Raw genomic sequence first — 24,980 nt, 5'->3', positions numbered from 1 at the left:
TGAAAGGGACAGAAAAGATAGAGGCATCAGAATCAATTTTTCCATCATACAGAAACAGCAATTTAGCTAAGGGCTCTTTTATTTTTTTCTTAATTAACTTATTTCTTTTTGAAGTTTATAATTTTTCCCCTAATCTTGCTTCCCTCCCCCCACCCCTACAGAAGTCAGCCTGTTAGTCTTTACATTGTTTCCATGCTATACATTGATCTAAACTGAATGTGTTTGGGGGGGGGGAGGGGCAACTAGGTTGCATAGTGGATAGAGCTCCAGCCCTGGAGTCAGGAGTACCTGGGTTAAAATCTGGTCTCAGACACTTAATAATTACCTAGCTGTGTGGCCTTGGGCAAGCCACTTAACCCCATTTGCCTTGCAAAAAAATAAATAAATAAATTGAATGTGTTGAGAGAGAAATCATATCCTTAAGGAAAAAAAATAAAATACAAGAGATAGCAAAATTACATAATAAGATAACTTTTTAAAAAAAAAATAGAGGCAATAGTCTTCGGTCTTGGTTCAAACTCCACAATTCTTTCTCTGGATACAGATGGTATTCTCCATTGCAGATATCCCAAAACTGTCCCTGATTGTTGCAGTGATGGAATGAACAAGTCCATTAAAATTGATCATCAACCTCATGTTGCTGTTAGAGTGTACAATGTTCTTTTGGTTCAGCTCATCTCACTCAGCATCAGTTCATGCTAAGGGCTCTTTTAAATGTGATATTTTCGTCCAATGTTCAACAAGTGAACTAAAAGGCAAGGCTAAGTGGAAGGCTGCACATAGGTTCATATTTGAGTGTCAATTAAAGAAGTTGATTTCTATCAATTGTCAAATAAGGAATATTATGACATGCCTACACATGGGAGTAGAAATAATGGAAACAACTGAGTGGAGATAGAGAGCTAAGCTTGGCATGCTCTGACATGAATCCTATATTTGGACATATAAGATGTCAATATTTTCAGAGAAAGGATGGGGAAGAAGGAAACCCTTAAGATAGAATGCCAAAGATACAATGGAAAACAACTGCAGTAAGGAAGAAAAATATGAGTTGTATAAAGAGTCTGATATGGATGCACAGGAAACTCATCAACCAAGTTAATTTTTTTTCCAAAAACAGGCACAGAAGAGGAAATTAAAGGCCAGTTACAGAGTATGAATATAAGAGCTTGGAATGATCTATGAAAATGGTATCAGGAGTATAAGCAGAGACCATTGGGTAAAGCTGAAGATAATTAAAAGATCAATTTCCAAAGTAATACTTGAGAAAGGACCAAAGAAGGGAAAGGACTACTTCTGGGAGACAGGACAATGTTACTAGAGATAATGGAGAATGCAGAGCTACTCAAATCTTATTTAGCTTCTATTTTCTCTGCCAAAGGCAATGACTATGCTAAATGTAAGTGAGGGAACAAAAGGACTAATAGGGAAGGCTAGAGTAAGAAAATACCTAACTGTCCCTGATAAAGTCAAATCCACCTGTCCAGATGATCCATCTTTGGGAACTTAAAGATGTGGGATATGTGTATGTCTGCTGAGTCAAATCAATGGTAACTGAAAGATCAAGGTGAATGGGTAGGACCCAACAAGACAGGAAAAGGACAAATGACCTGGTCCCCCACCCCCCAAAAAAAGGAAGGAAGACTGATATTCCTGGGGAAATTCTAGAAGGGATGATTAAAGACACGTTTAGTAAGTGATGAACAGAAGAACTCTTGCAAAAAAGAAAAAGAAAATAAGGTTGCTTTTCTGACATGTTACTAAACTGGTAAAGTATCATAATGCACTAAGTTAAAGTTTACTGAGATTTTAGCAAAAGCATTCAATAAAGCATATTATGCTATTCTTTTAGAAAAGATGTAGAGATATGAAATGGACTATCTACAATTAAATATGGATGAATAGCTGGCCCTGAAAAAGCAGTTGCTAATGATTCAAAGTCAATCTGATAGAAGGTCTGCAGCTGAGTGTTCCTGGGATCTGTTTATGATACAGTGAGGATCCAAAAAGATCTTAATTGATTGCTTTTAGGTTGAGTTGGATGACATGATCACTGAAGTCCCTTCCAACTCTGAAATTTCATGTCCTGCTGACAAGTCTAAGTTTGTCTCAACAGCCTTATAATATTCTCTTTATGTCCTCTTCTCTTTAGTATCTCTCTTTTCCTATTCATTCTTCACACAGATACCAAAATGATGTTTTGTTTTGTTTTTTTAAGGGGGGTGGGGTTGTAGATACCAAAATGTTTCGAATTACCAGGCTCAATCATTCCCTGCTCAAAACTATCAATGGCTCCCTATTATTATCTTTAGGACAAAATACATACTCCAACACCCTCCACAATCTTGCTCCAAATCTGACTTTCTAGTTTTCTTTGCCTTTCTGCACTCTATATTACAGTTAAACTAGAGTATTAAAAGGACAAGTTCTATTGATGTAGTTTTCCAACTTCTGCCTCTTAAGGTAACCTTCATCTTCTTTTACTGCTTATGGCTCAGCTTAGACACCTCCAGAAGGCTTTTCTGAACCCCGCCCCCAGAGTTGATGCCCCCTACCCTCCATAAAAATTACATTTCATTTACTTTTCTTTGTTCATGTTTTATCCTTTTTCCTCCACCTCCAAATTGCTTTGTGCTTGCTTCACCTACAATATGTAGATCTCTGTGTCCTAGTAAAATGCCTTTCCTCATGGGCAAGGGCCATTTCACATTTTTCATTTGATTTCCCCACTACCACAATAGTGCCTGGCACTTACTGAATATAGCCAAGTTGAATTTGTTGCACAAAGTCCTACATCTTTGTAAACTGGCTCTATTGGGGTATTCCACTAAGGGATGAAATGCTGCCTCAGGTCCTTCCAGTATAACATCCAGGGAAGGCACTTAAACCTTCTGAACTATTCATGTTATTACTATTCCATTAATATCATTCTGAGAAATGAAAATTTTAGAAATCATCTTAATTCCACTTACTATAAAAACTTCAAAGAGTCAATTTTGTACCATATTGTACACTGGGTTAAAATTCTGCCTCTGATTATTACTTATGTGACCTAGCATATGTAACTCACTCTCCCTGGTCCTCAGTTTTCTCATCTGTAAACTTAAAGAGATTGGAGTAAGGGAACCCTGAGGCCCTTATCAATTCTAGATGGATAAGCATAGGATCCTAACATAATTATCTAGATGATTTTGTCCATTTATATCTATAAATCAGCACTTGTCGATCTTTAAATTCATGATAACCATTTGAATTTATGTAGTACTTCTAAGTTTACAAAGTATTCTATACATGCTATCTCATTTGAGGCCCTCTTGTTGTCAGCCCCATTTTATTATTTCCATTTTACCAGATGAGGAATTGAACATTTTAAGGGTCAGGTGACATCTCTGGGGTCACACAGGAAGGATGTGAAGTAGGATATGAACCAAGCCTAGCATTGGATGTCCCCCACCACCATCACCCCGACCACTGCACTGCCTACATGAAGAAAGATTAAAAAAGGGGTTGGAACACAAATTAGGCCTTAAATATTCACCCTGACATTGTGATTAATCTGATCACTGTTCACTCCACAATTCCTCCAAGCTTTCTCATCCCTGCCCATGCCCTTCTATTCATCCTCCATAGAAGATTTTTTAAGTTCTTAGAAGCCTTTTTAAAGTTCTTTTTGACATTTCTAGAAAACCAATGAATCACCTGGACTATCTATCTAGTTATCTTTTTCCTCATGTAGCTCTTTCTCAAATTACAATTTTTTTATATAGATTATACAATCTTTAAACTGTGATCTTTTTTCTTAGGTGTAAGTCATTACTGACAATGTGCTGCAGCTAACTTACAAGCATTATGTCTTTCCAGTGTTCTAAAAAATGTCAAATTTTGCCTGCCTAAATAAATATGCATTTTCCAAGTAAATTCTTTTTTCTTCCTATTATTACAGTTGGCAGATTTTGCTAACTACCAAATTTGTCAGAATGGCATCTTTCCATCTGGAACATGATAGAATAAAATGTGGATATCCTGGAACCTGCTAAATGTTCATGTGGCCTTCTAACTCTTTGGAAATGGGCCCAACCAAAAAGCAAACATCAATTCAGAAATTCTGTTGTTCTGAGATGTTTGGAGACACATTTGAATAAATATTTTTCTACACATATAATGAAGTCATAAGAGAATCAGAAAGACTAGCAAGACCTACTCCAACTTCCTCATTTTATACTTGAGAAAACTGAGGCAGAAAGACAGAAACCCAAGTCTCCAGATTCCTCTACAGTCCCATATTTCCTCTTCTATTTATAATTAAAAGTCTTAGGAGGGATGATGATAAAGGTTTTGAATGTGCAAATGTAAAATACATCTCTAATAAATACATCCAGACTTACATGATTAGGATCTGTCATTCAATCATTTTTATATGGTCTGATTCTAATAATAAAAAAAGTCTTATCTGTGAATATCCTTACTGATTTTACAGCATATTCCACAGGATTACTTCTTGGAGATAATCTTTCTAACTTTATTCTATGGTATAAATAAAAGTTATGATATTAAGTACATTGCACTGGCATTTTTCTGACATTTTACTTGCCATAATCGAAGAAAGGCTAGTACAATCAAAGTATTTATTATTTTTATGTAGTTGGGTTTTGTTTTGTTTTTTTTGGAATGGAGAGTTCCATTCCTACAGGTTTCATAGCTGTCTTTAAAATTTCTGGGAGGAATTAATTGATGTTGATTTGAAAATATTAAGTATGTTCAGAAATAAGGCTCTATATTTTTTCAACTTGGCAGATACACAGAGAAGAAAAGCTTGGCAAGCAGAGTCAGGATTTAAAGGGATTCTGGATAGGCAAGAAATAAGCACAGTAAACAGACTAATTGGACTTGAGAGTCAGAACACCTGAGTCCAAGGTCCAATTCTGATGTAAGAGGTTGGAATATATAAGAAATTCTTACATACAAGATATAAGAAAGTTGGCTTCATTGATCAGTTTTTTTTCAGATCTAGATTTATGACTTTATGATTTATCTTCTATGAGTTTTAGCTTTCTCATCTGTAAAATGGTAATCATCATACTTGTACTACCTATACTCACAAAATTGCTTCTTGCAAATAAACTTTATTTTTAACTGAGTAAAACAAAGTAGGATAAACATACAGTTCTATATTCGGGTTCAAAATAATCAGATGCCCAAGTATAAAATGTGGGAAATCTGATCTATTAAGTAGCTCATTATAATTTTTTTTAAAAGACCTACAATTTTTGAGAACTCAACTCAACTGAACATGAACCAACAGTGCTAAGACTGCTAAAAAAAAAAATTCACTAGCTCAGGCTAAATTAACTCTTATAGAAGTCCAAGATATGAGAAAAGACATTCTACTTTGCCCTGGTCAGAATATGTAGAGTAAGGGCAGCTAGGTGGTGCAGTGGATAGAGCACAGGCCCTGGAATCAGGCTGACTATAGTCAGCCCTGAGTTCAAATCTAGCCTCAGACACTTAATAATTACCTAGCTGGGTGGCCTTGGGCAAGCCACTTAACCTCATTGCCTTGGAAAAACTTAAAAAAAATATGTAGAGTATTATTTTCAATTCAGGAAACCACATCTAAAGGGAAATATGGACAAACTGTATATTTGGAAGGGTAAACAAAGATAGTCAAAAGGTCTAGAAAGCAAGTCGCATACAAAATATTTCAAACTCTCTTTAGAAAATTATTGAGGCAGCTAGATGATACAGTAGATAGAGGATCAGTCCTGTTGTCAGGAGAACCCGAGTTTAAATCCTGCCTCAGATACTTAGTAGATGTGTGACCTGGGCAAGTCATTTAACTCCAACTGCATTAAAAAAAAAATTATTGAAGCTTCCAAAGAAATTGCTCTCTCTTCCTTCAAATGTTAAATTCCACCTTCTTCAAGAATTCTCCTGAATCTCAAGAATGCCTTCTTTCTGAGATGATCTCCAGTTTACCCTGTCATATAGTTTGAACAGTGGGCTCCCTCAAAGTCGGATGGTTTGTTGGTATATTTTTGCTTTTCTTTGTGTCTACACTAACTAGTATGTACATGGGAGGCACTGAAGAAATGCTTCTTGACTTCCCTGTTACCCTGCCCCTATGGAATCCTCCTTTGTACAAACTGATCCCATGGTCATTTTTTACCACAGTCACCTCATTTTGTATTTATTCTCTAATAGGAAGAGGGAGGCATGTTTTATCATCAGTGCTTTTGAATCCAAACTGGCTAACTAACTGATATGAACTCTGTGGAGTTTGTGCAAATTGTTTTCTAGGTTCTGCTTAGTTTGCTCTCTATTAGCTCATTCAAGTCTGAAAATTTATCAGAATTCTTCACATTCACATCTCTTATTAATAGATCACCATTGTAGTCACTTCCCAGTTAAGGGAAACTCATTTTGTTTCCTTAAATTTTTTTTTCTACCAAAAAAATATGCTTCGAATATCTAGATATATATGAGACCCTTCCCATTGACATTTTTTGGGGTATAAATGGCCATCACTGGGCTCAAAAGGAATGAACAATTTAACCACTTTTCTAGCAAAATTATAAATTATTTTCAAGAGTTGGTAGAACAAGTCAGTGTTCCTCAAACTTTCTGATTTGATACCAGATAAGGAATTCAAAGGAACTTAAGCATCAAAGGTCCTTATCCAAGGGATGAGATTTATTTTATTCAACCCCTTGTAACATAACTAACATTACTAATGATTGGAAATCATGGGGAGGCAGTTAAGAGATTGAACTTCCTGTGTGCTTAGACAAGTGAACAGACAACCTCATGGAGCTTCCCATCACTGATTATGTTCACATACAGGTTTTTGTTTTTTTTAGATTTTTCAAGGCAATGTGGTTAAGTGGCTTGCCCAAGGCCACACAGCCAGGTAATTATTAAGTGTCTGAGGCTGGATTTGAACCCAGGTACTCCTGACTCCAAGGCCAGTGCGCTATCCACTGCTCCACCTAGCTGCCCCTCACATACAGGTTGAATGACTACCTGAGGAAGAAATTATAAAAAGGAGGTACTAGGTTATCTCTAAGGTCCCTTCCAATTGCAAAATAGAAAAAGAACCAAAATATTGGAAAAGTGTATCTTACGAATTTAAGAAAATTCTGGGAGCCAAATGCTTTAGTGGTCATTGTCTACAAGAGAGATATCAGACCCAGGAAGGGGGATGTTACTTAGACTCTCTTCAAATTACCAACTTGTTCACTTTCAGCATCCTGTAAACTAAATGGATGCCAGATGACTCAGTTTTTTAGGAGTCATCTTACACAAATGTTCTATGATTCAAGTCAAGATTTATTGGGTTGTTAGCATTTATATCCTTACATCCCCTAGGGTAGACTATAGGCATTTAATAAATGCTGGATACTCAATTCATCACTGTCATTTTAAATTTAAGATGATAATTTAGTTCTTCATATAATCTCTGGAAATGCCTGGGCCATTCTTATTGGTATTTGGTTAATGTCAATCTCAATTCAAAAAGCACTGATCAAGTACCTACTATGTACAGGCTCTGGATTTAGTTTCACTCAAGAAGCTGCTGAATAGGATTAAAACCAAGTCATGTGCAAAGTAAGCCATGACATCCTGTTTGTGACTCAGACATTTACACACCTTATAGAGGAATACCAAATACTGCCAGAATCATTTTTTCCCTTTCATTAAGGTGCCAAAACAAAAGAATAAGCCTTTTGTTCCAAGAATTCCTTTAAATTTAAATGGACCCTTTTCACTGGTGTGCACAACAGTGATAAATTTGTATTTAAAATTTTTTAGGAACATACTTTGGAACAAGATGTTTGGCAAGGTTCTCAGGTGGGTCAAAGTTTAAATATCTAAGCATGAATGAAAGTAAGTAAATTACAAGTTGAATGATATATCCATCAACAAATAAAAGTACTTCGTACCAAAACAAATTGCTTTGAGCAAAGGAATCAATGGCAATTTTGTGAGATCAGGATAAGTTCTATCCTTAAAGGAAATTCTGTAATTCTGGCTCATTTTTAAATACAACTTTAAATATTAACTTTTATTTATGTGTCCATAAATCATGAGTCAATATGAATGATACATGTTTAACATGTAAACATAAAATTCTAACACTTTGTCCAGAGGACAGTTCACATTCATCAGTATTCCTGAAATTATTATTATTACTTTAAAAAAGTGAACTGCTGGGTAAGACTTGAGAATCTGCTATTCAGAGATTTGACTGATAGTAGCGTAATGGGCTTTGGTTTATATGACATTTCTACTCAGTCTTTAATTTAAAAAGAGTTCTGCAAATATGCTGTTTTCACATAAATATTACATATAAAACGACTATAGGATGGTTAATGCTGAAAAGAAAGGGAAGAGAACTGTGACCTTTTGGGGGTGTTTGTGTGACTTTTGGATCATAATAACATTGTCTTTACATGATTGTATTTATTGGATTTATCATATTTTCTGTTACTTAAAAGAGTCTTTAGTAAGGATCTGATTTTAAAGATTATTTCCTGATCAAGTTGGAAGGGATCAGAATGGTTTGCCAAGGAATTAAACACAAGAAGCCCACTCCTGCTAGTAGAGAAGAATGATTACCATCTTACTCATCTAGGTGCTTTGGAGTCTGTTAGTTGACAAGATTAAAAAAAAAGGAAGAAAGGCTGAACTTGTACCCTTCTTTAGAAGGGGAAAGTGAGTGGGGAAAAGTCTAAGTTTTTGAAACTGAGTTAGGCAAAAACAAATCTAAGGATTACAAGTGGATGGGAGCTTAGAAAATCTAACAATCCAATCTCTCCATTTTATAGGGAAAGGAAAAAAGGTAAAATTACTCACTTAAGCTCACAGAGCAAATAAGTAGGAGCTCTGTTTCTAATCAGGATCACTTAATTCCAAATCCAGTCAGGGTCCATGGATGAGGTGGAAGATGGGAACATAAAGAGGAAAGGCACAAGGTTTTGGTCAGAGGAGGTTCAGCTAGAAAATCTTTTCTCCCATGTACAACTGATTACTTATAATTTTGTGCATATGTGAAGTCCAAAATCCCTCAGTAGTGCTATGAAGGGAAGGACAGGTTAATAACAAAAATGAGGATCAGCATAACAGCTTGGTGACCAAGAGTCAAAGTTGGGAATACCTCGGAAGTTTGATTTAACAAGAGAAAACCTGCAGACCAAGATGCAGCATTCAACAGAGATCTGATGCCCCCTGGTAATAAGAAGGCTTCAGAGGGACCAGCCTTGAGCAATTTCTTTCTTTTTTTTTTTAAGGTTTTTGCAAGGCAAATGGGGTTGTGTCTTCACACAGCTAGGTAATTATTAAGTGTCTGAGACAGAATTTGAATCCAGGTCCTCCTGACTCCAGGGTCAGTGCTTTATCCACTGCACCACCTAGCCACCCCTTGAGCAATTTCTTACAAAAATCTCAGCTGTTAGAAACTTTCTTCCTGTGTTTACCTTAAAAAGCTATGTATGTGGCAAATGCAGACTGAGTGCTTTTTTGTTCACTTCCTTCTTGGCTTTTCCTGGCACAAATTAAGTAAAAAAGAAATCTCAATTCTAAATTTCTTGACCGTTTTCCTTGTGCTTTTAATTCATAATATATTGGAATGATAAAATTTTTGTTTTTTAGCGTCATTATTCTCATTTAAAATGCATTCATGTTTGTGATGTATTTGATATTTTACTACTCTACTTATCTTCCCTCTAAATAAATCATATTCTCTGTTACAATGGCCCGTTTAAGTCTACTTAACCAATGAAACACAACAAGGGCATATTTACCAATAGTTTCTGAGAAAACAGTGCTTTTTGTGATCGATTTAGATAGAAAATATATATAAAAATAACTTGGTCAGCACAATCCTTACCCTAGTGTCTCTTTTCCCTTCACAGGAAAGGGTGAACTGGGCTCTGCAGAGGCTGGCATAGGACTCCAGAGGGCCCCTGGGTCTAGCACTTGGTAGCCTGTTGCTCAGGCAACACTGTGCTTGCATCACTGGGGCACCCTTGGGAGTATGCCAGGCCTCTGGAGGCAAAAGGTAGAGAGGCACTTCCCTGAGGTTTGCCTGTCTGGCGTTCGCCAGCCAAACTGGTAGCCTATGCAGACACATTTCCTGTCCATTGGTCAGGGTAATCAAGAACATGGAGAACTAAAGCTGAAAAAAAAAATTGTCCCTTTTTTCAGCTAGAGCAACAAATTTTCTTAGTCAAACGATGCCATCCGAAGGGCGTGGTTAACTTTTATCTTAGGCTAAACAGCTGAAATGTCTTTAATTACCATTAAATAAATTTCAACATGAAACAAAATGGTAAGAGAGCTCTCATTTTGAGGAATGGAGTTTTCAAGCCTGACTCCTCAAGGCCTTTAAGAGAAGTTAGGTCAAGTTATTTTTAGCCCTTTTCAGACTAGACCTTGTCTATAGCATAAAAACACTCCCACAATCTAGAGCTTTTGTTGCTATCTTCTGTAAAAACCAAGAAAACCAAAGCACTGCCTTTCAACCTTCTAGAACAATTTAGAAAAACTATCAGAAATATTTGAAACTTTGTTGTGACTTATCCCTTAACTTTCCCTTAAGTAGGAAAACACCCCCCTTAAAAAATAGTTGGTCATAATATTTTCTAGTTCAAATCACTTTACAAAGGAGCAACTGAGGCCCAAAAGGGTTAAGTGGTATGCTCAAGGTGGTAAAATATTTTAAGCCCTGTTATTTTCCATGGCTTTATACCATTTACTCTAAGTAATCTATTAGAAAATTTAGGAGCAGCTAGGTGGCACAGTGAATAACACATTGGACCTAGAGTCAGGAGGACATGAGTTCAAATCCAGCCCCAGACACTTAAATAATTGCCTAGCTGTGTGACCTTGGGCAAGTCACTTAAGCCCCATTGCCTTAAATAAATAAAATTTAAAAAAAAAGAAAATTTAGTGAAAAGGAATCAGGAAAAAAATGAGTCCCAAAACTTCAATTCAAAACAAGAAAAGCATTTCAGAAAGAATTCATTTCAAATGTAATTAGGAAATTAAAATCTTATCATGATAAGAGTATTCCAGATGAAGAATAGCAATATGACCCTTCTATTAGAAGCAATCTTTCTTCTATTGCCATAAGAGATTGAAAAAAGAAATGGCATAAGGAAAAGTAGAGATCTCAATCTACTAACAACTGAAATTGCTTTTCAGCAATCCCTCTATAAGATTTTAGTTCCTTACATATTAGTTCCTGCTTGAATAATATAGTTCCATGACCAAGAGGGTCTTGCTCTTGGCAGTGTCACTCCCTTCATTTTTCTTTGCACCATTAGATTAAAGGTTTCAAACTTGATTTCCAATTCCTTCCAGTTGTTTTTACACAGAAAATTCCTGAAATATTTCTAATATCTCCTTTGAATTGAACTGCCAATAACTAGAGATACCCTTTTAATCTCAAATTATTCATCATGAGAGAACCATGGGCCAGCTCTGTCAGGAAATCAAGGTTAGGAAGAGAATTCAAGAACTAATTACAACATTAAGTCCAAAGCAACTTTTGCTTCATTTCTTTTTTAAAGAAAATCTATCTTGTCCAATGAATTACATTTCTCACTTCCAAAGGCATCGAGATACCATATCTATTAATGCCCTCTAAATCCCACAGTAAGACAGGCATCCCTGATTAACACTCAAAAGCTAATCTCCTATTTCTAAGTTTTTCCTTTTAATTTTCTCAGGGTTTAATTTTGTTACATACTTATATCACACAATACATGATCAAACCTTGCACAAATAAAACTAATTTGGTTTGTTTCATACTAATACATTTGCATTAATAAACTCAAGCCTTAAGTAAAATAAATATTTCAGTGCCTAATCTAGCAGGGTAGGTGCTCTAAATGGGCAAATATGTAGAAATATAAAACCTGGTGGGGTTTTTTTTGCTTATTTTTGGGATAGTGAAGGGGCTAAGATTACAAAATAAAGCTACTTGGCTGGTACAGACAGTGAGTGCTATTAAAATTTGGGAGAATGTGAAGTGTTTGCCCTACTGCCCCTCAGCCTGGGGGGGGGGGTGTCATGAAATCCTTCACAGAAGACTTGCATGATCTGATGCATTTCGAAGTGAGCAGAACCAGAAGAATATCATACACATTAACAGCAACATTGTGAGATAATCAGTGATGATGGATTCAGCACCTCTCAGCAGTTCAGTGATAAAGGACAATTAAAAAGACTCGTGATGGAAAATGCCATCCATATCCAGAGAAAAAGCTATGGAGTGCACACCAAAGCAGACTATTTTCAAAACTTGTTTAATTGTTTTCTCATTTTTTTCCCCTTTAGTTCTTATTCTTCTTTCACAACATGACTAATATGGAAATGTTAAACATAAATGTGCATGTATAACCTATATCACATAATTCACTGTCATGGGGAGGAAAGGGAGACAGACAGAATGTGGAACTTAATATTGAAAACTATCTTGCATGTAATTGAAAAATAACATTTGAATAAAAATTAAAAAAGAAAAGCTTTTGCAGTCAAAAAAAAAAAAAGCCCAGAGTTGGGCCTGGAATCATCCAGGCAGGGAGAAGGTGATAGGATATTATTTTAGGTGACAAAAAGAAAGAGAAGAAAGGTACTCAGATGGGAATAAGGAATTCTTTTAAAGGACAGAAAACAAATCAGTCTCAGTGGGGCCAAAAACTTCTGTAGGGAATCTTTTGTGTCAGATACCACTGCAGGAAGGATCCAGTTAAACATTCAGGTTTTTTGTTATTCTCTGAACTCTTAAGTCTCTAATGCCCCTAAACTAGTCTAAATAATTACTGTTAGAGACTGGACTCCTCAATTTAAAGCACATAAGAATCAATTAATCAGCACATATTAAGCAACTATATGGGTAGGCTGGTGGAAGTGATAAGGGAGAAGAGAGAAAAATCAAGGCTCTGCTTTAAAGAAGTGTATATTCTTTTTCTTTAGGATTTTTTGCAAGGCAATGGGGTTAAGTGACTTGCCCAAGGCCACACAGCTAGGTAATTACTAAGTGTCTGAGGCCGGATTTGAACTCAGGTACTCCTGACTCCAGGGCCAGTGCTCTATCCACTGTGCCACCTAGCCGCCCCAAGAAGTGTACATTCTAATGGGGAGACAACACATACAAGATAAACATCCAGCAGCTGGGAGAGAAGCAAGTCAGGATTCATAAAAAAAGGAGGCCCCTGGGACTTTGACTAGAAATGAGAAAGCAGAACATTCTAAGGAGCAAGCAAGCACTCAAGCAAAGAGAGGGCCATGTGGAAGAATAACAAAAAGGCTAGTTCAGCTGATCATAAAGGATAGAAAGGGAGAGTGATGCACCCAGAGAAAAGCAGGCTTGGGTCTAGGCTGGGAAGGGTTTTAGAAGAAACAGAGTAGCTCATAAAGTTGACCACTGAAAAAACAGGATGCAAGAGACATGGTCAAACATGCAGTGGAAGGAAATCACTTCTGTAGCTGTATAGAGGGTGGATTAGAAAAGGATAGGACTCCAGGCAGGAAAACTAATCAGGGTGCTGCAATAGTCCAATCAAGAGGAGATGAAAGGGGAGTGGGGGAAGAGAAGTAAGATTGGGGGGAAAATTGTAAAACTCAAATAATATCTTTAATAAAAATAAATTTAAAAAAAAAAAGAGGAGATGAAGGCCTGAACTAGGATGGTAGCCAAGTTAGTTGAGATGGAAACAGCTACAGGACATGTTGTAAGAGGTAGAAACAACAAGATTTGGCAAATGATCAGATGAGGGCTGAGGAAGAGTAAAGAGTCTAGGCTAGTCTGCCCATTGCCAATCCCCTCCCCACATGCACACATACACACATACACACACACACACACACACACACACACACACACACACAAAGGGGGGAATGGCTTGGGGGAAAGAGAGTAAGTATAGTTTGGGACACATATGGTAATTTGGTTGGTTTGGAATGCTTATGGAATATCTTGTCTGAAACATACTAAGACCTGACTGAAACCAGAAGAGGGACCAGAGCTTTGATATGCATATATATGTATATGTATGTGTGTGTGTGTGTGTGTGTGTGTGTGTGTGTGTGTGTGTATACATACATATTATAAGTATATATAGCTGGGAATAATGTGCACAGGAATAATTAAACCCTGAGGAATTGAAGAAATCATTAAGTATAGTGAGAAAATAGGAGTGAGCCTATGATACCCTTGGGGAACATCCAGTTAGAAGGTATAAATATGGATGATGAATCAGCAAAGGAGACTGAGACACAGTTTGAAATAGAAAAGGGTTTGGATATATTTAAAGGAGAAAAATAAATTGGGAACCTATGAAAGCATACTTGCAACCAACAAACTTTGTCCATAGGACAAAGAGCATAAAATCATCAAATCAACTTTTTTTAAAGAGGGGAATGGCATAAACTTAGGAGCTCAGTTTCTTATTTAAGTAAATGTTTTACTTGCTAAGTGCTAAGCTCACTTGTTTAGACCTGAGGAAAGACCACTAGGGGTTGCCAGGGCACTCTAAATTTCACTGCTCTGTGATAAAGCCCCAGTTGCCTGGTTCTAATTTGGGCAAACATTCATCCCAAAGATCTATTTCAATCCCCAGTCACTTACAATTCCAAACAGGAGGACTCCTCTCTGCATGTAGTTACCATCAATTGGTCAAGGATCTTGCTTTCTGCTGCTGTTCTATGGAGGGTGGCTTCTTCAAGGGGGACCCCCACGAACTGTTCTGACCTGCCTCCTTCTGCATTCTCTTTTAGATCTTCTAGGGACCTGAGATGTGGTTCTCTTTCAGCTACACCATCTTCTTTTGGCCAGGAATATACAAAAGAAAAAACCTTTCTCTTATTGGCATAGTATCTGTCCCAAGGGAAAATACCTTAGGAATTTGACTTGCCTGACAAACAATGCAGGCTGCCTCCCTGCATCAGCTATATAATGATAATGGGTCTTACCACAGACCTCCCCTTTTACCACCGATCCTGTAGACTCAAACACAGACACACAAAAGGCAGGCAAGAGGGGCAGCTAGGTGGCACAGTGGATAGAGCACCAGCCCTGGAATCAGGAGTACCTGAGTTCAAATTCGGCTTCAGATGCTTAATAATTACCTACCTGTGTGGCCTTGGACAAGTCACTTAACCCCACTGCCTTGCAAAAAAATAAAAAAAAGGCAGGCAAGTACAACCAGTTACAATCTCTCTGACATAAAGACACCAGCAACAGCAGCAGCTCCTGTGGTCCGCCTGCTTCTGGAGCTTTACAAACTCTCATTTCTGCTACGATGACCCCAAAATCCTTCTCACTCTGACATCTAGAGGAAGAGTTCTACTCAGACGGACATTTCTCATGTGTTCAGGAGGTATAAAAAGCATGTGAATTAGTAGTTTTCTTTATTCAAATCCTCCAAGTCTATCAATAATCTTGTGATCAATTGAGGGAAGGGCAATGAGGACTAGGGGATTCTAGTGAAGAGCACATGGGAGTGAAGACCATGTGGCCTGATCTTGATCCTGGCTCTCAAACTTACTGTGTCCAATTTTTTTAATCCTTCTGAATTAACTGATATATAAAAAAAAGGAATAATGGGGCAGCTAGGTGGCACAGTGGATAGAGCACCGGCCCCAGAGTCAGGAGTACCTGAGTGCAAATCTGGCCTCAGATGCTTAATAATTGCCTAGCTGTTTGACCTTGGGCAAGTCGTTTAACCCCACTGCCCTGCAAACAAAAAATGGAATAAGGCTTCTTAGATTGTCAGACTCTGAGGTTGTTGTAAGAATGTTGCAAACATTAAAATTCTTACAGAAATGTGAGCTACAAGTAGAATGTCCTTATAAACTCTAGAAAGCCTTACCTCCACCCCACCCCCTACCCCCAAATAGGAGAGCACTGGGAGATGAAAAAGTCCCTTCAGAGCTGGCCTGTGGCTCCACCAGGCACTCTGGAGGGGAGGTCTGACACTGATGGGAGATCCCTTGGGAACCATTAAAGAAACAGCATTAAGTCAGCCCTTTGAATCTGAGAAGAATTTGAAACAGAGAGCTGAGGAGGTCACATTGCAGAAATGAGTTGTAGGAAAGCAGAGATGGGAGATGGCAAGACAAATATAATCCAATCTGATTGTAATATTGGATGTTAAGTGGTAAAAACAAAGCTGAAGCTGGTAGGTTGAAGCTACTTTTTAAAAAATCTTAAATTATTTTAATTAACAAAAACAATCTATTTTCTCTTCTTCACACCTACTCCCTCCCCCATTAAAAAATTAAAATCGAAAACCTTGTGACAAATATGAATAATAAATATGAATAGCAAAAATAACAAATTCTTTCACTGGCCACTTCAGTAATAGCCATGTCCAAAGAACATGTCTTTCTACCCAGGGCATTTCTCATGTGTTCAGGAGGTATAAAAGCACATAAATTAGTAGTTTTCTTTATTCGAATCCTCAGATCAAATCAGATCCCTAGGTAACATGGTAGGTCAATTTCTGAAGTCTTTCAGAGTTGTTTCTCTTTATACTGTTGTTGTCTGTACAATAGTATTCCAATACATTAACATACTATAATCTGTTTAGCCATTCCCCAGCTGATGGACACCTCCTTGTTTTCTGATGCTTTTAGTGCTTTCTAGTAATAGTATTATTGAATCAAAGAGTTTAGTAATAATTTAATAACTGGTGGTTAGGTCAATTCAGAGTTCCACCAATGAGACAATGTACCACTTTTCTGGCTTCTCCAATAATTCACTTTCTTTTTTCCGTCAGGGTCAGCTTGGTTAATTTGATTGATGGGTGTGAGATAGAACCTCGGGTTGATTCAATTTACATTTCTCTATTAAAGATTTGGATAATTTTTTTCATTAACTGCTGATGACTTGTTTGTATTTTATCTTCTGGGACAGAGTATCTTAAAAAACTGGAGTGGGACAACTTGCTTTGTTTTATTTTGATAACTATATTTCAATACATTTGATTTTCTTTGTATTTTTTGGTTTTTTAAGCATTGGAAAATGTTATTGTGAAAATGGGCCCCCAGTTTTTGTTTACCCTACAGCCAGAAGGACCCAGGACATGAAAATTTAGAAATAGTGAAGGCCTTTGAGGATGAGAGAAAGACTGTCAGACAGAACTCTGCTTACTCTTGACAACTGTGGCAAGGATGAAAGGAGAAAGAGCAGCCGGGGAAGCCAGTCAAAAGATTATGACAATGCAGAGGTAGGGAGGGCTTACAATACAAAGGGGTAGCACAGAACTTACGTCTATATTAGGTGATTAGTGAGAGGAGATCAGTGTGAGCAATTTGAGGAAGATCACTTTTAGCTAGAGAGATCACTGAAATGTTTATAGAGGAGGCAGCACTAAACTGGGCAGAGATATGGGAAATGTCTCTTCCAGGTAGGGCTAGCATGTTTAAATGCTTGCAGTGGGAAATGCCATCATTTGTTTGCATGGAAACCTAAGTGCATGAAAGAGAGTAGTAGTAGTGTTTATAGTTGAAAAATAAATTGCAATCAAGGCTAACACTGAGAGTCTAACTAAAGAAATTTTATAATGAAGGTTTGAAATTGTCAGAGCTGAGTGTTAAGACAATGATTTTGGCAGTTGTAGCAAGGACTAGAGAGAAGAAAGAATAGAGAGAAAGACTTCAATAATAGCCTAGATGTATTGTGATAAAGGCTTTAGTTAGGGTGCTATCAGCTACCAGCTCTCTGGTGAGGAAAAAGGTCAATGCTAAGGTAGCATTGACAGAACCTGCTCATAAAAATGTGGGAGTGAAAGACAGAAAAATCAAAGATGATCAAGCTTGGATGAATGAGAAGATGAGGGGGTTTAGGGCTGGGAAGGTTTTTGTAAAGGGAAAGTCTTATCAAGTCTGCTATACAAAGTCTCCTCCACCTACTATCACTCTATCACTACCCTATTTACCTCTCACTCAATTAAAGCAAATGTATCCTAAGTGGTCTCCCTGCTTCTAGTCTCTTTACTCTTCAGCCTTGCTCCACATTGCTGCCAGAGTCATTTTCCTAAAGTCACTCTTCTCAATAGAGTGAAATGACTATTACCTCTAGGATAGGGACCCGTGGGACCTCCAAGGAGTCCATATAAAGATTTCAATGGGGACTGTGAACTTGGACAGGAAAGAAAAAACCTCACATCTTTATTTTCACTAACTTTTACCTGGATTTTAGTAATTCCTTCAATTATGAATGTAGGCAACAAATATCCTGAGGAGTCCACATGGATTCTCCACACTGCCAGTCAAAGGGGCCCAGAACAAAACAGAAAGTGAAAAACCTTTCCTCTAAGATCAAATACAAACTCCTCAGATTGCTGCTTCAAGGTCTTCACAATCTGTCTCGAACTTAACCTCTTCAGTCTTAGTCCTATTTGGCCAGCTGCCTTTACTCTAAAAGATCATTCCCTAGTTCTCTAGCTAGAGGCCAGGAATTAGCTAAGTTTCTAATTCTCTTTTATAACAGTGCCTGAGACTACACTTAAAAGTAAATGCTTAAAGCATTTTTTTGTTCTCAATGGTCCCACTAAAGCTCCTGGTAGATTGAGTGATTCTCCATCCTTATACTAAATCTGCTTATCTGGACAGTGATGAATATTAATCTCAAGTACTTAGTGACCTAGTCACTCATCTTGCTTAATTAACTCTTTGTTGATATAAATAGCATCTCACAAAGGAAACAAAAAGTCCTTTTAACCAAAATATTTAATAATCAGCAAATTCAGAGAGAAATTTAGGCTGCTCTGAGCTCTTACTACTCAGGAGTCTAAAAAGAGATAAAGCGTTCCTAGCATTAGAGAAGAAATAATGGGAGAGGATAAACAACTGGAGAGTTATCCAATGTCTTAACATAAATACCAAAGTGGGTCAGATCATTATCCAGTCAATTGCTAATTCTGTATCTGACAGTTGGGTCAAACGACTGCAAGGGGAACATAGAACATGATTGCTGTTTGTGACTTCTTATCCTTAGCCCAATGAACGAAACTATTTATCACGCCTATCCTTGGGGTAACACTTCAGTTATCTAGACACTCCCAGCTAGGAAGAACAAAGTCCTGAAGCAAGGAGTACGCCAAAAGACCACCAAGTTCACGCCTCAAAGATGATCCCTATCATGCTCATGCCTCTAGCCATGGGTCATTTATTTTTTCTTTAATATGATCCTAACAAGCTTGGTTATCTGGTTTCCTTCCCTATTGCAGATCAGAAAACTTCTATGAAGGACAGTGGTCTGGGGCCCTAGAAAAGTCCTCCAGACCTCACTATTCCCTGAGATTTTGCTTCCTTTGTGGTTTTCAGACTCAGAGCTGCCACCTTTGAGCCCTAGGCCTGTCCACCTGCCTCTAAAGCACAGGATAATCACCAACTAGGTTACTGAAATAATCATCTTACTACTTCATAAAAGCCTCTTCACATCCATTATCTCACTTGCTCTTCAAAGCAATCCTAGGAGCAGGCAGGTCAGAGACTCAGAGAGGGACCTAGGGTACCCAGCTCAGAGCTAACAGGCAAAGGCCAATCCTAACCAAGGTACTTTGCCTCCACATCCAGGTCTCTATGACAATATACCACTGTAATTTTGTGTCACCAAGAAATAGTCGAGTTGCATGACAATCTACTCAATGAAAACATTGGGTCCAGAAGGGAATAGAATCAGAATCCTAGAATCCTAAGAACAATTAGGGAGCTCAGAAATAATCTTGTGTCTAAATTCTGAGGACACAGAAAGGAGCCACACCCCAGCCCATGCCTTCAACAAGCTCACAATCCAACAAATATCCTCTTCACAAAGAAGCACAACAGAAAGTAAACTATGGTGCAGACTCTGCATTATTTGTCCAAGGTCCTGATTTCTCAGATGGGGACCCCGAGGTTCAGGGAAGCTCCAGGACATGAGATTGTGGGTTCCTTGAGGGCAGAGCCTGTCAGTTATTACCTTTGTGTCCTCAGGGTTAGCACAGTGTCTGGCATTCACAGGAAGCACTAAATAATTGCTCTGACTAGTTGAAACTCCACCAAATCTACTTCTCAATCTCAAATTTCTTATGCTCTCAAATTACATAAAATCTGTTTAAGTGAAGAAGCATAAAGCTAATACCTGTTGGAAAGATTCTGTTCCCCAAAGATCAAATAACAAGTTCTAGCTGCCTAAAGAAGACTCCATTAATGAGACCACGGGCTTCTGTTGAGCACCGGAAGATGACAACTGTAAGATGATCCAAACCCCAGGCACAAGAACTTCACAGGGTCTTAAAGCCCTGAAGTTATTTTGTAAAATGAACACACAGATTTACTCTAAGTCAAACCAGGAAAAACACACACACACACACACACACACACACACACACACACACACACACACACAGACTATGCCTAGAATATTCCATACAAAAGCAACACTGAAAGGCAATTAAGTTTTAATGATCACCCCAAAAAAAGAAACAACTTCCCTCCTCCTTTGTAGTCAGTCAGTCAGTAAACATTTATTAAGGGCTTACTGTGTACAAGGCAGATTAGAGAGTTGGAGAACTAAGAAGATAAAAGGTTGTATGGGCAGTCAACCTTGGCCACTGGGCTATAGAGAATTTTTTTTATATGTTACTTGAAAAGATTTAGGTAACCTGTTGGAATATCAGGAAAAGAATATCGTGCAATTTTTTTTTAATGTATAGATGTACCCTATTTAATTTGTAAATTTAACTTTTATTTTGTTTATATAGAGATACTTACCTCTACTCAATGTATAGAAAAATCAGTTTATTTATAGAAAAAGTTTATTGGTGCACCCAAAAATATCTAGGCAGATTGTAGCCACATATGGTCTAAGAACTTAACAGAGAAGTTTGTCACAAGTGGAAAAAGAGATGCCAACTATTGGTGGCCCCCATAGTGGCTCAAAAGGCCCGAATCCTTACCCTGCCATTAGAGCAGACCCAAACCTGTCACTGAGATTAACAAAATCCTATCGTTCCTGTTACAAGTGCCTTTCCTACAAGGCCAGGCAAAAGAACATTGCCCTATCATACCATAAGGTGTCAGAAGGTCACTGCCAATATTTCTCCATTGACCCTCTTTAAGGAGGCTTCACCTCGACAGTGAGGCAACATTCTGAGTGCAACCCTCTGCCTCCAGCTGGCAGAGCATCTCTGACCAAAGGAAGCTGAGGCTGGGGCTCCCACTGAGGCAGACCTATGGATACCTGTATACCTCTGTTCTGAGAAGTCTCAGCACTGGTCAGCTGGGCTGGAACACTAACACAATTAGTCCGCAGAGGAAACTTCATGACAAAGTTAGAGGATACTGCAGATGAAAATGTGTCCCTGAAATCTAAACGTGTCCCTAACCAGGCAGGTTAGTCCAGGCCCACACCCAGCTATCATAGCTCCTAAAACATATAGAACCAAAGAAAGAATCTTATAGTTATTCTTTCCAAATATACAAAGATTACAAACAGACCTTTTTTCAAGCGTGGTTTTTGAGGCTCTACTGTCCCAGGAAACGGAGCTGTCTGAAACAAGAGAAAAGGACTATGTTCAGGTACTAGTCACTATGCCCCAGAATTCACAAAATGGGCAGAAGTCTGGTGGGTTTCAAAGGATGGCTTGGAAGTAGGATTCTCAAAAACTGCTTACATATTACCACTCTAATTACCAACAGAAAATGTTTCTGAGCATACTTTTTGAGTATTATAGAACCAATATATTAAATAGTAGTTGCAAGTCCATAGTGAAATCCAGGACAACAGTTCCATAATAGTTTCAGAAATCCATCAAGTTTTTTTTCAATTAAGTCAACATACAGAATACATTTAAATCACTGGCCTACAAAATGCCTTTTTTTTAAAGAAATAAAACAGATCAGAAAATTCCCATAAATGGGATTTATGCAACTAATGCTCACTTTCAAGCTCAGTAAATTCAACTGTGACCTGGGTGGGCATCAAGCTATTCAAAGAAAGTTTATTTCACTGCATTGAAGGTAGCATACTATATTCTAAAACTGGTTTTAAAATATTACTGTGGAAGGCAACTAGGTGGCAGAGTGGATAGAGCACCAGCCGTGGAGTCAGTATCTGAGTTCAAATTCAGGTTCAGTCCCTTGATACTTTCTAGTTGTGTGACCTCGGGCAAGTCACTTAACCCCACTGCCTCACACACACAAAAAAAGTATTACTGTGCATAGTTGGGAGCAAGAGGAAATTGTTTGAGGATAGTTTTTTGGAAAATATAAATTTCTTGCTGCACTTCTATTACAATGACTTTTTTTTCCCTAAAATATGGAGCGACTAGATGGTATACTGGGAGAACTTCTATGTTTTATTGTTTTTTATTACAAACTAATTTTGACATTATAAATTCGTAGGAATTTTAAAAAAGTACTGCCTCACAAGAAATAAACTGATTTAATTCGCAAAAATATACTCTTAAGAGTTGGGTGTGAAATAGATACCAAATCTAATGTCATCATCTTTGTATGCCAGAATACTTTTCTACAATCTCAAATGGTTGTCTCTTGAAATTTTGAATAGTAGAAATGGGCAATGTGGTTTAGTAAAAAGAATATTGGACCTGGAATCACAAGAGCTGGTTTCTAATTCTGTCTCAGAAACATACAAACTATATTAACCGTGGGCAAGTCACTTAAGCTTCAAAAACATGGTTCCCATTTAATGGTTCCTGAGTCCTGTATTCACAGTGATGGTACAAAGGATGAAGATTAAAAATTCTGAAGCAGTACATAACTGAAGAATAGTTTATTAAATTACCCTGGGAGTTCTCAACACTTTAGATGTTATTAAATGGAGTTTGCAGGGGGAAAAAAAAAGTTGGGAATGACTCCTCTAAAATCCTCAATTTCTTCACTATAGGGGCAGTTAGGTGGTGCAGTAGATAGGGGACTGGCCCTGGAGTCAAGAGGACCCGAGTTCAAATTTGACCCCAGCCACTTAATAATTACCTAGCTGTGTGACCTTAGGCAAGTCCCTTAATCCCATTTCCTTACAAAAAGCCAAAAAAAAAATTCTTCACATAAAATGAGGATAATAAAATTTGTACTACTTACCTCCCAGAGTTGGTGTGGGCAAAGTGCTTTGAAAACCAAACTCTATCTAAATGTAACTTGCAATTATACATAACTCCTCACCCCTTGGAGAGAGTCAATTCCACTGTTGGAAAACTGAATTAGGAAGTTCTTCTTCCTTTAATTTCTATTCACTGGTCCAAGTTCTAGCCTTTATAGCCAAAACAGACTACATCTTTATCTCTTTCACATAATAGCTCCTCTTATATTAGAGGAGATCACACTATCCAATCCCTCATCCCTGTCTAGCTTCCTCCTGCAGTCTAAACTGTTGCTCTTACAACATATTATCTAAATCCTTTACCATCCTGGCCACCCTCCTCTGGACACATTTATTTTACAAGGTCTGTTTTAAAACACGCTGTCTGGGGCCAGACAAAATGTTTACATCACACATAAAATATTTACATCACACATATTTTTTTTAATCCCTCATTGTCAAAGAAGCCCACAACATTAGGGAGGTGATTTCATGACAAGCATGTGAATTGGATTTGAATGAGGGGAAGTTATGCTTGGTTACCAGCCTCACTTTTCCTCCAGAGTGGTTTGGTTCCAGTGGCCGGATAGGAATCATGACAACTGGAGATGGCCCTGGGTCTAAGACCAAATTTGAACTTGGGTCCTCCTGACACCAAGACCAGTGCTATCTACTGCACCCCTAGCTGCCCCGATGTATGTCTATATAGTGTCAGCATATTGGGGGAAGCCTTTGTGGCATATTTATAGAAGGGCATGGATAAGATCTGGAATAAAAGGTTCAAGCCTTGGCTCTGACATTTATTACTACTGTGACCTTGGACAAGACACAAGAGAGTCTCTAACCTTATGCAAAATAAAGGGGCTGGACAAGATTTCTTCTAAGCCTCCATTTCTAAATCTTGGTTCCTATAAGAAGTCTCACAGGCCAATTACCTCTCAGCTCAAAAGGTGCCCTGGCAATACCTATATGCTAAAGTGCAAGAATGTAGTTTCCAGATCAAGATTTCCAAAGAGAAAAAAAAGAAAAGACAAAGATGGTCTATGTAAAAAGCAGAGCAGCCTGTGATTGGGTTAAAGAGATTGAGACCAGGCCTGTAAGCTGACAGAGGACAATTTGACCACCAGAGCTCAATTCATAATATTAAGAAATATGTGATCAATATGCCAACTCCCTTTACTAGGAATCAGAGGATATGAACAGGAAGCGTCAATGATTTGAACTACTGATCAAATCAAATGAGATAATCTTTATAAAGTGTTTAGTACAGTGTCTGCTTCACAGGGCTACATAAATGCTCATTATGTTCTTTTCTTTTTCCTCTTTCCCCAAACTTTAATGGGAAAAAAAAATCTAAAAGTACTATAAAGTCATATATTATATCATATCAAATACAGTGGAACCCCTCCTCATCTGAAACACGCAGAACTCAGCAAGGAATAGGTCAGTTAAAACCCCCGAGGCTAAGGAACCAAACAAACTAAGGGTCTGCATCTTCACTGTTAGGTTATTAGAGGTAGTGCCTCCTGGAGGCCAACTCTTTTGTTTTTGGGGAGATACTGGACTTCAGTCATGAATAACGGTGCCTCTGCCTCCATCTATCAGCAAGCAGGGATTTGGGGCCTCCTGGGCCAGGCCTGTCTCCAGAGCTGGGAAGACAAATCCAAGGAAGGACACAAGGCCTCCTCGTCCTCCACCTAGTACCTGGGAGAGAAGCAGGGAAGGCTTGGGTGGAGGGAGCTCACCTTGCGGAGTGAGTCTCTGAGGCGCTGGTGAGGAAGGAGCCCAGGGAGAAGGCAAGAAGAGGCAAGGACGTACAGGGGGCTGGAAAGGCAGACTGAGCCGGGCTAAAGGGCTTTAGAAACAATCGGAGGGCTTTCTACTT

At 38.1% G+C, this 24,980-nt stretch overlaps 1 protein-coding gene across 5 annotated transcripts in view; it reads right to left on the bottom strand.

Moving 5' to 3' along the window:
* The window catches only part of BBS4 (Bardet-Biedl syndrome 4), a 62,919-nt gene that overhangs the window by 37,131 nt on the left and 808 nt on the right, over positions 1 to 24,980 (bottom strand). For 3 of the 5 annotated variants that reach the window (XM_074232662.1, XM_074232664.1, XM_074232666.1), the window contains exons 2-3: positions 21,493 to 21,544; positions 14,633 to 14,828 (exon numbers count right to left, since the gene is read on the bottom strand). In XM_074232662.1, coding sequence (XP_074088763.1) covers positions 14,633 to 14,828; positions 21,493 to 21,544 — 248 coding nt within the window. The remainder of the gene's footprint in view (positions 1 to 14,632; positions 14,829 to 21,492; positions 21,545 to 24,980) is intronic. The other 2 variants (XM_074232663.1, XM_074232665.1) reach the window with 2 other exon arrangements.

This window comes from Macrotis lagotis, chromosome 4 (genome assembly GCF_037893015.1).
Source record: "Macrotis lagotis isolate mMagLag1 chromosome 4, bilby.v1.9.chrom.fasta, whole genome shotgun sequence".
Classification (NCBI taxonomy): Eukaryota; Metazoa; Chordata; class Mammalia; order Peramelemorphia; family Peramelidae; genus Macrotis; species Macrotis lagotis.
This window is presented reverse-complemented; position numbering and strand designations above follow the sequence as displayed.